Source organism: Leucopleurus acutus, assembly GCF_964270905.1.
Source record: "Leucopleurus acutus genome assembly, chromosome: 9".
NCBI classification, from domain to species: Eukaryota; Metazoa; Chordata; class Mammalia; order Artiodactyla; family Delphinidae; genus Leucopleurus; species Leucopleurus acutus.
The window spans coordinates 40,006,340-40,022,371 of record NC_139144.1 but is presented as its reverse complement, the minus strand read 5'-3'; the positions used below and the strand labels follow the sequence as shown (position 1 = coordinate 40,022,371).

Sequence of the window (16,032 nt, the reverse complement as noted above, 5' to 3'; positions counted from 1 at the left end):
TCCATATAAATTTGTTCTCCTCTCAATTGTAACATCTGTCTGGTTCCCTCATTAATGAGGGCAATAAACTCCTTACCATGCTCCTTATAACTGCATGAAACTAATAATGATTTTACACTTATGAAAATTATCCCTTAACACCATCAAAAACAAGGCAGTATTTCTTAGACACCAAATTTCTGAAGTTTTCTTAAATTAGTTGTAAAGATTTTGCTTTAAACCAGCTTTTCAATGTATTTGGAAAGTTTCAGATTTTATTAAAACATAATTTGTTTTATTTAGAAGGCATAATGAGACTGAATCTTACAAATTATATTCTGATTAACAACTTAAGAAAATTAGAGTCTAAAAGCAATTCCGACAAAACTGCAACTAACAAAAAACCACTGAACTGCTATACATGTTTATGTTTTATTAGTCACCTGTTAAATGATATTCTCAGCCTATTAATTGGTGCAAATTAATCTTTTGCCTTTCAGACATACTACCAAAAGAATCACTTTACAAACAATCTTAGAAATTCTCTGAATACTCAAAAAACCCAAATGTTTGATTTTCACAATGAGTTTTAAGTGCTATTTTCCCAAAAGGTAACATAGGCAAAGAGCCATAATTTATTTGTGCTATGGTATGCCTAGACTTTCTAACTGCCCAAATTATATAGTCTTCCCTAAGAACTTTCAAACTTGTAAAGTTTTACTCAAATTCTTAAAAGTTATAAATCCTTTCTTCTTTTATTCCTCCTCATCACCCTTGCACCTGGCCACATTGTCTCTTCCACAATCTAGGAGCCTAGAAAAGAGGAAGATGTCACAAAAAACACAGGAGCCGTGAGAAAGTTTTGTGGTCACTAGTGTTCCTGAGCCATAATTTTCACTATATCAAAATACCACTTAGAAGTTATATTAAAAATAAGAAAAATGTTTCATTTTACCTGTGGAATTCTTACACAGGTCTAAATGTAAAAGAAATTCATGTTGTAGAGAGATGAAATTAGGAGCAATTTCCTGAACATGAAACTCCAAATACATATAGATAACTAAACAGAAATCAGGCTATCTTTCCCAGTTGAGTATTTTATAACTTCCTGGAAACCCAGATGGCTAGGAAGGCTTAGATGACTCCTTCCATTGGTCTACAATCTTTGAAACAAAATATTATCTGAGGTATTATAATTATTCTTACAGTAATACCACTTTAAATACTTAGCACTTTACTATGTAGTTAACACATATACAATTTCCAATCCTAAAAACAACCTTACAAGTTAGCATCTATATTTTTAAAAGGAAAATAAGCTCAAAGAAGTTGAGAAAGTTGAACATATTATACTACTAATAATTAGAAAAACAGAATTGGGCCTCAGTCTGTCCAACTCTACAGCCTTTTTTTTTTTTTTTTTTTTTTTTGCGGTACGTGGGCCTCTCACTGTTGTGGCCTCTCCCGTTGCGGAGCACAGGCTCCGAACGCACAGGCTCAGCGGCCATGGCTCACGGGCCCAGCTGCTCCCCGTCATGTGGGATCTTCCCAGACCGGGGCATGAACACGTGTCCCCTGCACCAGCAGGCGGACTCTCAACCACTGCGCCACCAGGGAAGCCCCTACAGCCTATTTCTATTATACTATACGAAGTCTGGGCCATAAATTTTCACTAAGTCTCAAATTTAAACTGTACACTTCAGTTTAGTATCTATTATGTCATTTACAGGATTTTACTCAGTAATTTAAAAAAACACAAATATGTTCCAAAGATTACAACAGATCTTTTGCTATCCTGTGTTTATTTTGGTGAAAGAGAAGTGAACACAGAATTCTGTCATCCTAAGATTACTCACTTTAAGGGGTGTGAAAATCTTGCCTGGCTATTTGTGCTAAAAAAATAAACCACTTCTAAAAAATTAAAACAAAAATTGGGTGAAATGAGCCAGGTTTGTTTGGGTTTTTTTGCTTTAAGTCACATAGCTCCTAGACTCTTACAAGATTCTTAGGCTTTTTTTTCTTTTTCTGTCATGCCGCAGCATGTGGGATCCTACTTCCCCGACCAGAGATCGAACCTGCACCCCCTGCACTGGAAGCGCAGAGTCCCAACCACTGGACTGTCAGGGAAGTCCCTCTTCAGCATTTTTAGGTAAAGGAATGAAATTAAATATGCAGCTAAGGTCCATCCATTCATATCCATACTCTAATGGCATTACTGCATTCTTCTCCAAATAGCTCATATTACATTATGATAAATGACTACCTAGCAAAAGAAATTCCAGAACAGTCTCACAATCTATAATAATATAAACTTCCTAAAACAAATTAGAATAACGTTTTATGTCATCTTGCCCATTTTAATTAACTTGACATTTAAATACTGAATACAATTCCATCAAAATCCAGCAAATGAATATGTGCTATAGCGTTTGCCCCTTTTATCCATTCTCAGAAGTATTTCAGTACTTACCCCATGTTCCTTAGCAGCTGTGACAACTTTAAGGAGGACATCTTCCTCCACAAATGGTCTCACAGCATCATGGATAATCACTACTTCTGGCTTTGAGAGTCTACAGTTGGGCTGATCCTCTGCCAGTGCTTTTAGTCCATTGAAAATTGACCTGTGGCGGGTCACTCCAGATTCAACCAGAGAGATGCCTTTATGCTGGTACCTCTGAATAATACACTTCATTGCTTCCATGTTCTCTCCAGTTACTGCCACAACAATGTCCTTTATCCAAGATACTCTATAAGGAAAGTATGCACACATTTCATATCAATTGATTCTTAAACAACTAAAGTTAATCTAGTAACAAAACTGAGTTACTAATTACTACTAATACATCTTCATAGGGACATTAAAAATGGAAAGCTACGAACTAAGTCAATGTTATGCATTTTTAATCATGTCTAGTAAAGGGGTTGATTAAGAATTTGAATTTCTCATACTATAGAAACATGAAAATAAATAGAAGTAGTATTTTTCAATACATAGTGTGAAAGTACCTATATTGCAAAGCATAGATTAGGTATAGATATGTATCACAGATTTCTTAAGTTAAATTTAAATAATTAGTATATTCATCAGTAGACTGAGAGAAAAAATTTAAGATTATGCTTTTAAATTGCTTTTTTTTCCCCAAATAATTCTCTCCGTTAAATAGGAACAACCCAAAGCACTTTTGAATTCCACAAGTTCTGTCTCTTTCAAGAAATCCATTGATTTGGCAACAAAGCTGCATAGCTGAACTAAACTTTGCCTACATCAAGGTGAAATGTTTTAGCTTAAATAGGGAAATTATGCTAATTAAGTTTGTATAAGTATAAATCAGGCTCAAATAAAAGAGAAAACTCATATTTTAATGAAATATAAAATTAAAGGAATTCATCTGTTGAGTCAGACACAAAACAAAGCAATTCTTCTCTGTTCTGAAACACTTTTAGACCTACTGACATACAGATGCTAACAGTCCACAGCGCTGAGTGGCAGTGGCTGCAGTAAAGTTGAGAATTCTCTTGAAGACCAGTGTTAACAGAGGCTAACATGATTATACACTCAAAGTTCCTCAGCTGATGGGCCCAAGCCAGGAAAACAGCCTCTGGCCCATGATATCAACTCTGATTAAAGGCCACTTTAAAATTTAATGGCATTCTTAGCCTCTGAGATCCTACATGTTCATGCTAGACAGTTAACTCTTGTACTCACTTTTAAAGAGATGAAAGAAGGGTCTGAAAATTACTGAATAATGAAATTATCAATAAATGAAAAACACTGGGTAGCTTCACTCAATAATTAACCATCTCCTACCTTCTGCTATTCAACAAACCCTTCCTATAACCCAAAACCCCATTCTGCCTGTGGCTACGACAGCACTACACTGAGGCACACAACCAAAACTTGAGGGCACACCATCCTTTCATTTTAAGTCCATTCCTCTAACAAATATTTATTGAGCACTGAATAAATGATCAGAATTGAGTATACAATGGAAATAGTTACTGCTTTCACAGAGCTTACAGATAAAAAAGAGAACAACTCCAAGCTGCAATAAAGTGCTGTGAAGGAGAGGTCCAGGCTCCAGGATCGCATGCAGCACAATATTTGACCAGCACAGAGAAGGCCAAGATAATGCTCCCTAAGGAAGCAGAGTTTTCTCTTCAAGTGGCAGAAGGCAGGAAAATAGGCAAAAGGATTTGGAGGGAGAGACAAAGGGATGGTTTAAGCAGAGGCCGTAGCAAGGTTCTGAGAAACTAGGAGGAAATGGAGGGGAGTTCTTTAAGCACAGAGAAGAGCCCATGAAGAGGCTGGAGGACCAGACAAGTGATGGGCTGGGCTAGGCCATGGAGACCTCCAAGGCCGTATTAGGGGTTCTAGTCTTTAACCTTAAAAAATAGGAATCTAGGGCTTTCCCTGGTGGCGCAGTGGTTGAGAGTCCGCCTGCCGATGCAGGGGACACGGGTTCATGCCCCGGTCTGGGAAGATCCCACATGCCGTGGAACGGCTGGGCCCGTGAGCCATGGCCGCTGAGCCTGCGTGTCCGGAGCCTGTGCTCCGCAACGGGAGAGGCCACAGCAGGGAGAGGCCCGCGTACCGCAAAAAAAAAAAAAAAAAAAAAAAGGAATCTAGAGAAAAGCTTTATGCAGGACATTTACACTCAAATTAATACTCACCTCCCCCAGTATTCTATGCTGTTCAATGACATAAGGGGAACTGTGGTAGGCAGAATAATAACCCCCAAATGATGTCCATGACCTAATTCCCAAAACCTGTGAATATGTATGTAACCCTACCTATCAAAAGAATTTTGTATATGTAATTAAGTTAAGGATCTTGAGTTGGAGATCATCCTGGGCTATCTGGGTCGGTCCAATATAATCACAAGAGTCCTTAACACTGAAAGAAAAGCAAGTGAGACGAGGAGGAAGATGTGGTAACAAATGCAGCACTCATTATGACACAGGACCATAAGTCCCAGAATGCAGGTGACCTCCAGAACCTGAGAGAGTAAATGGATTGCCATCTGGCAAGTAAATGGATTGTCCCAAGAGCCTCCAAAAGGAACACAGCACTGCTAACACCTTTATTTTAGCCTAGTGAAAATGATTTTTTGACTTCTGACATCAAAAAGCTTAAGAATGTATTTATGTTGCTTTAAGCTACTTAGTTCCATGGAAATGTTTACAGGAGTGATTGCAGCTTCTAATTTTAGAGCATAAACTTTACTCTGGTGCAAGATGGAGAACAGATTGGGTAGAGAAAGCATGCAGACAGACCAGGTAGGAAGCTGCTGCTGAAGTCCGAGCGAGACAATGATGGTAGCCTGTCTATCAGATGGTGCTTGTGGATAAGATTTAAGAGATGGTAATCTTCCTGAGTCAGAGGTAATAATCCTCCTGAGTCAGTAAGAAAAAACTGGCAAAATAAATAATTTATCACTTAATATGAAACAGCTAACATCGATTAACTTACTAAGTCTTAAGCATTAGTCATGTTCTAACTCATGTAATCCTCACACTCTATACTATCTCATATGGGAAACATCAGAAGGATATGATACCCAAATACATCGTACTTTATCTTCCTATACTGCCATCTGATGCCAAAAAATACTTGAAAAAAATATTTTTACCATTTTTCATCAAAATACCACATTCCATCTTCTACAATGTAGGCTCCATGATGGCAAGGACAGTATCAGTTTTGCCCATTGCTTTACGCCTAGTAAGTACTCGATAATTATTTGTTTTATCAATAAATGATTTTGGTCTGTCTCATCTACCAGGATCTTACAACATAGCATAGCTTGAAGGATTATGAAAACAGAAAGCTCTCCTCATCAACCTGAAGAGAATGAAAATCAATGAAAATGCCTTCTCTCTGCAATATATTGTTTGCTGATTGTTTTGTTTCAATGAGTATGACTCTTTACTCTGATTTCTAGATTCTGAGGCTCCAAGGATGACTGGGATTACTTATGTTTTGTCAGACACCTTGGGGGAATTTTAATCGTAAGCAAAGCAAAGCAACACCACTCACAGAATACCAGACCAGAAAATATGTAGTTATGTGAATAGGCAATAAGGAGGATTCTGGAATATGACTAAGTGTAGGTTGCTCTTTGCTTTGTAAAATCCATCCATCCCCCACTTCTATCATTGCAAATTTAACACTGCTAGAACTTACTCTATTTACATGGTTTAAAACTTATACTGTGCTTAACCAAGTCCTTAACAAGTGACAGCTCCTCAGTGCCCCCTAGATGTAAGGTTTCCCAAGGTTCTGTCTCCACTGGCACAGCTGTGACCCAGGCAGCCATCTCTCCCATTATTTCTGCAATAGCCTCTCAGCTCGTCTCCTCCTTCTCACTTAATCAACACAATCCACCCTACCACTTCTAGATGACCTTCCTCAAGTGTAAACCTTAGGCCATCCCCTGCTGGCTCTTGAGCAGGACCTGATCTCGGCCTTCTTCTCCCTGCACCACTTGGTCTCTGCCATGCCCCTCTTTCTGGGACCGCCACATTGTCTCACATCCAGGTCTCCGCTTATGCTGCTTCCTCTGCCTCTCAACATTATCCCTCATCCTCATAATTCCTCCACCCCCACCCACTCCTGGCTGAGTCCTACTGTTCTTCAGCTGTCAGTTCAGATGTGGCCTCCTCCAGCAAGCTTTCCTTGACATTCTGGGTGAGGCATCTCTGCTCTCAGCTCCCAGAGCACTCTTATCACTAGAGAGTCTTATCAAGCATTGTACTGTTTCATTTTTACCTCCCTCACTAGCATGCCAACCCACAAAAAGCAAAGACTATATCCCAGGGCTTGGCATATACTAAGCTTTCAGTAATATTAATAGTAGCAATAGTAACTAAGATGTATTAACTGTTGGCTAAGTGCCATGTACTGTTTGGAGCATGTGTCTGTAATATTTCACTTAATAGTCATATCGGCCCCGAAAGAAATCACTATTATCTCCATTTCACAGATGGCACAGAGGCAGTGACCTGCCCATGATTATACAGCTAGGAAACGAAAGGACCTGGGTATACCCCACTCTGACTTTGGAGCTCACACTATAAACCTCTGTAAAAGCACTAACACTGAGAGGTCATAAAATCCATGAGAGAAAAAAAAATCACGTCTGGATCGTCATGTCCCCAGCAATCCATTTATTTTGAACAATAATGCTGCATTTGTGGTCAAAACATGGTCAAGTTTATTTCTTACAATTTAAGCATAAGTATTCCTTCATTCGTGGGTTCATTTAGTCATTCAGAAAATATCCAGTAAGCATCTGTCATTTGCCAGACATTATACTAGTCACTGGTAATCCAATAACAAACACCAGCAGAATTCTTGACCTCACAGACTATGTATCAAGAAGTATCTGTTGGACTTTCCTGGTGCTGCAGTGGTTAAGAATCTGCCTGCCAATGCAGGGGACACGGGTTCGAGCCCCAGTCCGGGAAGATCCCACATGCCACGGAGCAACTAAGCCCGTGTGCCACAACTACTAAGCCTGAGCTCTAGAGCTTGTGAGCCACAACTACTGAGTCCACATGCCACAACTACTGAAGCCCGTGCACCTAGAGCTCATGATCCGCAACAAAAGAAGCCACTGCAATGAGAAGGCCGCACACGGCAATGAAGAGTGGCCCCTGCTCACCGCAACTAGAGAAAGCCTGCGCAGAACAATGAAGACCCAACGTAGCCAAAAAATAAATAAATAAAAATAAATTAAATAAAAGAAGAATCTGTTAAATGAATCAGTGAATAGATAAGAGGAAGCTTAAACAATTCGAAATAAAATGTGCTCTTGAGTTTATAGAAAAGTGTAAAAGTAATCAAATCTATTTAGTTTATTAATAGGACATCACACTTTATTAATAGGACATCACATTAAGTTTGCTTTTTTTTTAAATAGAGAAGTTTCAAGTACATGTTCAACTATATCAGTGGACAGGATTTTTTTCTAAGGCAAGAGCTTTACCTGTGCCCTAACCTATCACCTTTTACTTTCCATAGTCTATTCTATCAGAAAAAATAAGCTAAAAGCAACTTTTAAAGACATGTTGCTTTTTTGACCAAAACTTACATGAAATTAAATGTTAAAATATAGAATAATGAAGAGGGAGAAAGATAGGACATTGCTTGACAGTAGTCATTCAAACATCTGAGTTAATGAACTCCCAAAGGTCAATCCCAATTTTACTGGAATGCCTTAAAATATCTACAAAATGATTACCTATGTTCCATCAAACAGAAAGCAGTCCAAAAAAGTAGGTATAGATTAGACAGATATACTCATGGCCTAAGACTTCTCAAACAATTTTATGAGGCTTTAAATAGAAAAATGATTTAAACAAGTGTTTCTCAAACTGCAGATTTCAGGACCCATTAGAGTATCATCAAATCAATTTTGTAAGTTAAGATTAACAGTTTTGAGTCAATAGAAATTAATACAATAGTAAAATTCTAATGTATAGCAAATAGTAAGGACAGATTGTTTTCATGAAATTCTCTTTCAAATATGTTGGATGTAGTTAAGTATGTGTCACTGAGTCATGAGCAAAATCTAATTCTCATAACAGGTCACAATAAAAAAGTTCGGAAAGCTGTCTTACACAACTCTTAAGAGATAATGGGCTTGTTATGCTATTTTGTTCAGTAACCAAGCATACATTCAGCACTTGCAAGCCTTTTTAAGTACTGTTTGTGTTTCGAAGGATTTAGTCACATACTTTTCTAGTTATAGAATTAAAAGCCTTTTACGGTATTAAAATTTAATATGTAGAATCATGGCACTAAGAAAGGCCTTAAGTACCTCACACAGTGCCTAGTGAACAAATATTTGCTGAATAAATGAATCTGGTCGACCTCCTTAGCTGAAGGCAAGTCCACACTGAACCCCCTGTAGCTGGATTTTATCAAGTTCTGAGTATTTCCTTCCTAGCACATTCCATAGGCAAATACAAACCTAACCTCAAGCTCCATTACACCTACCGACAATTTGAGGAAAAAATACAGTATCTTAGATGTAATCGTCTCCCAGAATATTTTAAGATTATGTTTAAATATATTTCTATTAATATGTGCATTATATTTAAAAAATAAATATTACTTACAGGTATATTGTGCTCAGACAGTTTAACAAGATCAGTTGAAAGTAGATTTAAACAAATACTTTTAAAAAACAGATGCAGGGACTTCCCTGGTGGTCCAGCGGTTAAGACTCCACACTCCCAATGCAGGGGGCCCGGGTTCGATCCCTGGTCAGGAAACTAGATCCCGCATGCCGCAACTACAGATCCGGCGCAGCCAAATAAATATTTAAAATAAATAAATAAAAACAGATGGAAAAATCAGGCGCCGTTAACACTCCTTAACTGCTCTCACCCAGGCTGCAGAAGTTTGGCCCCAAGAGACAGTGACAGCTATGGCTCACTTACATGACAGTTGTCATGGAAATTAGGCCTCGGGATTGTACTGTGGCCATAATTTATAGATTCCTCCTTCTCCATAAACACCCTGATATTTTAGAAGGAAAATACCGAATTGGTGTGAAGGGGCTGGCCCCTGACTGCCTTGACAAGGTCAAGTCTCTTTAATATGGCCCATGAAGGCTTCCACTGGTCAAGCCCAGACTACCAGTCCTGGTCTTCTCTCTTGTCTCACAGTAGCCACAGGGGTGCCAACGGGAACTGAAATCTCCAATCATCTGACCTGTGCAAAACACAGTCCCACTCTATTTCTTCTACAATACAGGCCTCTCCCTTCCCTTGACTCAGACTTAACCCTTTTATTAATGAAGCATCCAGACAAAATGTTTAAGTCAAATTCATATATCTAAGCAATCACTCAAAAGCATCCTAAATTCATCTCTTTTTCTGAATCCTTAGTATAATTAATCACTAAAAATTGCCAATTCCTATCTTCTAAATATTTCTCCTGTCTTCCCTACTCTATTCCTACTTTCAGCTTAATTCAAGCAATCAATATTGCTCATTTTGATTAACATTTATGCTTTCTATTCTCTTGTTCTAACAGAATTTGCAGTGGTTTTCAGAAACACAGTAGGACAGAACAATTTTTTTAAGTACACAAAAAATATTAAAAGAAAACTTTCAGAAGATCAAATAAGCCAGAAGTTAATCCACTGAAAAACACTATGGAGTCTTTAACAGTTACTAAAAATGGACTTTCATCGATTTTTCCAAATAATAAGAAAGCCACCCAGTCTCAACCACAAAATCCATGGTTTCCAGAACATACAAATTGACAAAATGAATTTTTCATCTGGATTTATCAGACTCGAGGAGCCTAACTCACATTAACCAAACTAAAAAGGCTCCGAAACATGAATTTGAATGCCAACATATTAATATACAACGATACACATTACTATCACAACGTCCACAAAGTTCTTTACCAATGCAACAGCATATTTTCTTCCTATAAAAGATTTCTATGGGAAGCCAATTTATAATAACAGGTTTTGATGAGCATGGAACCTTATCAAGAAACATCTTAAGCAGTATCCTCAAGAACTCAAGAAGCCTCCTGAGCTATGGAGAGGGCTGTGCCTGACTTTGTTCAAATCTATTGTCAGGGAAATTCCCACCTAGTCCACAGCCACCAGGAGTCTGAATAAGCATGGCCAAAGTGTGCCTCTGTGACTTGCTTTCATTGTAGCTGTCATTTGAGTCTATTTAGCTATTCCAGGTTAACCACCTCTCCTTAATAACACTTTCTTTCCCTAGAAATTTGAAGCCAGAAATTAGACTGCCAGCAGGAATTTTTACTTCCTATTTCAGACCTGGGAATACATTTTTTTTTTTTAACCAGTAAAATTTAGATATCAGTTGATCGACTGCGAGTAGATCTTACAACCGAACTGTCAGAGCTTTAGGCCCCTGCCAATAATACCACTGCCACATGATTTCTTAGAGCAACGCTTCCTTTTGCAAACTCAGGTCATAAATCGTTATGAGAAGGATTAATACCCTTGACCTCAGTTCCTTGTTAACAAAATAAGAAAAATCAAAGTTCTCTTCAAGTTATAATCTGTGGTTCAATTTATATTTTAATTCCCCCTAAAAGGCCAAAATGAAACTTTAAAACTCCTAGAAATGTTTTTAGTCATCTTCTGAAGACCTGTTCTTACTACAACCTACAAATTAGTCACACTTGATCCTTTCAGTATAACGCCTGTAATGCACAGATCTGAACAAAGTGCATAATCTCAATATACTTTGTGAACATATAAACATATATATTCTTCTACACATATAAAAGCTAATTGTAATATATACCCACACACAACTAGTTCAGACGGACTTTGAGCCTCCATTGGTCCAGCGAAAGCCTTTAGCCAACATGTTTAATATTTGAGGGTTCAGAGATTCTTTTAAATCTCATTTCATCTGATAATTAGTTTAAGAAATTTCAACGGCACACAAGTAAACTGTGGCTAAACTAGAAAAACGTGTATTTTTCCAATTTCAACTAAAGCAGAAAAACAATATGAAGTCCCAGACAATTCACAAGACAAGCCTCTCAATGTCTCCTCCAACTTCTCAGTTATGCAAAGACAGGTGCTTTAATGCATAGCACGTTTGAAAAGTAAAGTACTTCCTTGAGTCTACCTGAAGTGCTAAGCATCTCATTCGAAAATGAGAATGTGCCTCTTAATTTCTCTATGGCCATGGAGCACTTCACTCTGCCATTGGCTGTGCTGGTTCTGAGCCTGAGGCTAAGCCTCCAGTGTTCTGACAGGGATCTCCGAGCCTGTTTTTTTTTTGAAGGTTTCAACTAGTTGCCTTTACAGCTGTAGACAGTTGTTCTCTGTCTACCCTACCTTAATTAGTACTTTTAACTCCTGAGCCTTTCCAAGGTTCTATGACTGCAATCAACTTGCTTCCATCACAGCTCTTCTACCTCAAGGCTTACGTTTCTGCTTCCTTGAGCCTGTTAAAACTGACTGGTTACCACTCCTCTACCTCCTTTCTTCTAGAGCTTTATTGTTCTCTTATCTGCCCCACCTCCTTTTGCTTTCATGTTTCCTTTGTATGGCTATACATTTTTACTTGCTTTGCGTAGGTAAGTCAATGAGTAGAAATAAATGTTCACATGGCATTAACTGAAAACCAAACTAGTCATGTTTTTTTGCATTTCCCTATCCCATTTTGGGGCCAAACTTCAGGGGTAACCTCCTTCTAAATCCTCATTAGTTCTTTACATTGACTCTCAGTTCCAAAAGACAGGAACTTCCATAATTTATCTTTCGGGATGAAATGACCTAGGCCTTTTAGCACCACACTCTAGGAAAACTGTCAGCAGTCTACGGAGCTCATCTTTTACCAATAGAAGGGCTTACATTTGGCAAATGGCTAAGAAGCACCCGTATATACATCCCTGTGATACAAGGTTTCCAAGGATTTCCTGAGACATCCTCCAAAATAACCATATTCCATAAATTATTCAGGCATCGTAATAGTTTACAAAGAATGATCCCGGAAGTATTTCAAAATGGAGGTTTTGATTAGTTACTACTGCTATTAGGATTTTATTACAGCTGTGATCAAATTAAGTAAAAACAGAAGTGTTCCATCTTATTTTACATCAACAAGGCCTTTCCAGAACATTCTTGTACTTTAAAATTGATATTTTTTAATATCCACCTATCTCCTACTGCCTCAGAAGAGGCAAAACTGCAAATACATAAGTTTTGTGGCATTTTTTTCCATACGAAGGAAAACTCAACGTAGAAACGTCTGCACTCCCTTACATCTAAATGCTTAATAAAGATCCTGCTGGCCAAGCTCTATTGTGTCCCCTAATATTACCTGCATAAATGAGCTACGTTGTCACAATATCTGTGACACTGGAATATTGGAGTAGCATGAATCAACTACTCAGAGAAATGGAAAACTACAGAAGCGAAAGAAGCACCTGGAACTCTTTCAATGTTTGTATGAGTTTCACATGTAACCACCAGCCACGAATCAAAGGTGATTATGGGTCTTTACACTTCCACTTACTTTCTGAATAGTGTCATTTGGAAAAATTACCATATGCAAAGCAACTGGGGCCTTTGGCTTCTGGGGTGTGTGAAAGCGTGGGAGGTAGGGGTCTGTTTTCTGGATAACATGCTACTGTCCTTTGACTAGAACCTCATTAGCTTCATCTTCATTAAAGCCTCCTAAAGCAAATGGTTCATGTCAATCCACGTGAAAACATATTCCCACAGCTCCACACTGGCTTCTATAAGTTTCAACACCATAACAACACCTATGTGGACCTTTGTACTCCCCCCGCTTCCCATCCCTCCAGACATTACACACGGCTAAAAGCAAGCTAAAATAACATACCCTTCCTTTTCACCTCCTTCGATCCTCACTACTACTCCCCTGGTCCTCCTTATCCTATTCCTTTTCCATTTCCCCAGCTAGTCCGTTTTCGAAGATACAGCATGTAGTTAGCGCCCTTAAATCCGTTTCCACCATGGAAAGGTTTGGATTAAATCCTGCTTCTCGGTCCACCTTCAGTACCTAGTAACTACCACGGTATGTCTCATATCAGATACTCAGTTAATATTTGTTAAGAGTTGATAAAAAGAATGACCAAAGGCCCATAAAACTATCTTGGCAAGTAAAATCTAGTTTGCAACTAGATTTTAATCTAATTTGCAACTCATCACCCACGCATGCGCGGAGATAGCCGCTGAGAGTGAAGAATGAGCGTGAGAGAGAATATGGGACAGGGAGACTCCTAAACCAGCTTCCCATTAGTCCCCACAGGCCCCGGGGTTAGAACTAAACGTCCCCCGCGCTAACCCAGTCAGTCTTGAGGGCAGCTCCACAGGCCGGCGGCTGGAGCAGTAAAGGGCTCCGTGGGGCAGCCCCAGGCTCCGCGCCTGTTAAAGGGCCAGAGCTCCCCTTCCGTGAAGGGCTAGCGGGAATGGAGCCCGAACTGGAATGACCGAGCGGGTGGAGTCCGGCCCCGCGGTCCGCCGAGAGCGAGTGTCAGCGCGAGCACAGCTACTGGAGCAGGTGCCGCGCGCGGGCTGCCCTGGGCTTGAGGGCGGGGAGCAGGGGGCCGGGGACCGCAAGGCGCGCTTGGCGCCGCATTACCTCTCCAGGGCCTGCAGGGTGTAGCTGATGAGCGGCCTCTCCAGGATGGGGCAGAACTGCTTCGGGGTGGGGACGCCCATCCTCTCCCCGCTCCCCCCCGCCGGCAAAACGGCCGCCACGGCCGGCGCGCTGCACCCGGCTTCGGCCCCGGCCCCGCTCAGCAAGGAGGCCGAGGCCGCCAAGTCGGCGCCGCACAAGCCGCGCAGGCGACGCCCGGCCTCCGCGGGCCCAGAGCCGCCAGGCGGCCATGACTCCATGGCGGCGAGCGGCGGGGCGGGCCCTCCTCGCCCCGGGCCACTGCGCCTGGGCTCTGCTCCTGCTCTAGGCTGGGGTCGCAGCGGGGAGGGCGGGCAAGGGCAAAGCGCGCACACAGACAGCGCCCACCCGAGCCGCGCGGGCCAGGCCGTTGTACGGCCCCAGGGGACGATCCCGCTGCCGGTCTTCCTCCCGGCGCGTCTTCGGCCTCTGTCCCGAGCCCAGCGCCCCGGAAGGGCTGGTTTTCCCGGCTCTCGGCTTCTCCTCTGGCAGGCCCAGCAGTCGCTGCAGGTGGAAGTGTCAGCCCTCCCTATATACCTAAGGGTCTCCTTAAACCTTAACAGCTGTGCGCAGGCAGTAGTGGTCAGGACTCCCTCCCATCCCTCTCCCCTTGAAGAGATTTGAAGAGATTTGGATAAGAGCCACGAGATGAGACAGAAAAATGTGCACCTTAGTTATCTGGCTTTCATTCGCTCATGAGGCATCCTGGTTCCATCTCTGGTAAAGATAGGTGGATGGGCAAATGTTACTATGAAATATCAGTAAGCCAAACTGCAGCCGTTCCCAAATTTCTGCAAATTGGAAACACCTGGGGAGCTCAAACACTGCTGACGCCTATGTCCCACCCTCAGAGATTGGGTTTAATTGGCCTGGTGTGTGGTCTGAGAGTTTAAAGATATCCCCAGGTGATTCTAATGAGCAGGCACGTTTTTTTGGAACCATGGAGCCAAAGCGATAATACTAATAATTGCTGAATAGTCGGCACACATTATCTCATTTAATCTCCAGGAGAACCCAGCTATTACTGTTCCTCTTTTACAGAGGCGGAAATAAGGTTAAAACGTTTAAGTAACTTGTGTAAGATTGCACACCTAATGGCCTTTGCACAGAAGTACAGCCAAAGTTGAAAAATTCCAGGCCTGAAGCGTATCATGCCCTTGTTTACTACTGTCTTTGCTGTCAGTGCTTCCCATGAAAATGTACTAAAGTATTTGGAGTGTCAGAGCAGATTGTATTAGGCCCCTGGAAATGTAAACTCCTTGAGAGCAGGGTCCTTACTTTTTTGGTTTGGGTTGTGTCCCCAGGTCCTGGAATATAAGGGAAGTTTAATAAATATTCATTGAATAAGCTACTGATTGAATGAATGAATGACAATCGAAGTACATATAATTAAATATTTGCTAATTTATCAATCTTCACCCATCAGTAGTAAATATAAGATTCATAAAATAGGAGTCTTTAAGCACTGAAAATATTATCAGATTATAATATTCCAATTTAGTATTTTTAGCCATTTTCCCAGTTTAGAATGAAGCATACAAAATTAAGATTTAAATTTTCTACTTTTATTATCTTTTGATTTGATCTTATTATTAAAATCACTATCAGTTTTATTTTTGTTCCTTTTATATTATAATCGACCTTTAGCTCCATTCTACTTGAAATTTGTCAGATCACTGACTCAGTTGAAAAGTAGGCATCGTAATACATTTCACTTTGTAGCACCACCACCCGTATCTAACCTATAGTATGCATTCTATTAATACATGTTGACTAATTGGTGGATAAATGAATAAATGAGTCTACCTACAGAGGCAGAAAAGCAGTCAAATAATTGTTTCTATTAATATTGATCTTTAAACCTCGCTTGTGGAGCTAAAGTTATTC

General features: G+C 40.3%; 1 protein-coding gene across 2 annotated transcripts in view; it reads right to left on the bottom strand.

Moving 5' to 3' along the window:
* CRPPA (CDP-L-ribitol pyrophosphorylase A) overlaps window positions 1-14,366 on the bottom strand; it is a gene marked incomplete at its 5' end in the record, with an annotated part of 300,046 nt that extends 285,680 nt beyond the window's left edge. For both annotated transcript variants that reach the window (XM_082846264.1, XM_082846265.1), the window contains 2 exons: window positions 2,450-2,726; window positions 14,110-14,366. In XM_082846264.1, coding sequence (XP_082702390.1) covers window positions 2,450-2,726; window positions 14,110-14,366 — 534 coding nt within the window. The remainder of the gene's footprint in view (window positions 1-2,449; window positions 2,727-14,109) is intronic.
* Window positions 14,367-16,032: the final 1,666 nt, after the last annotated feature.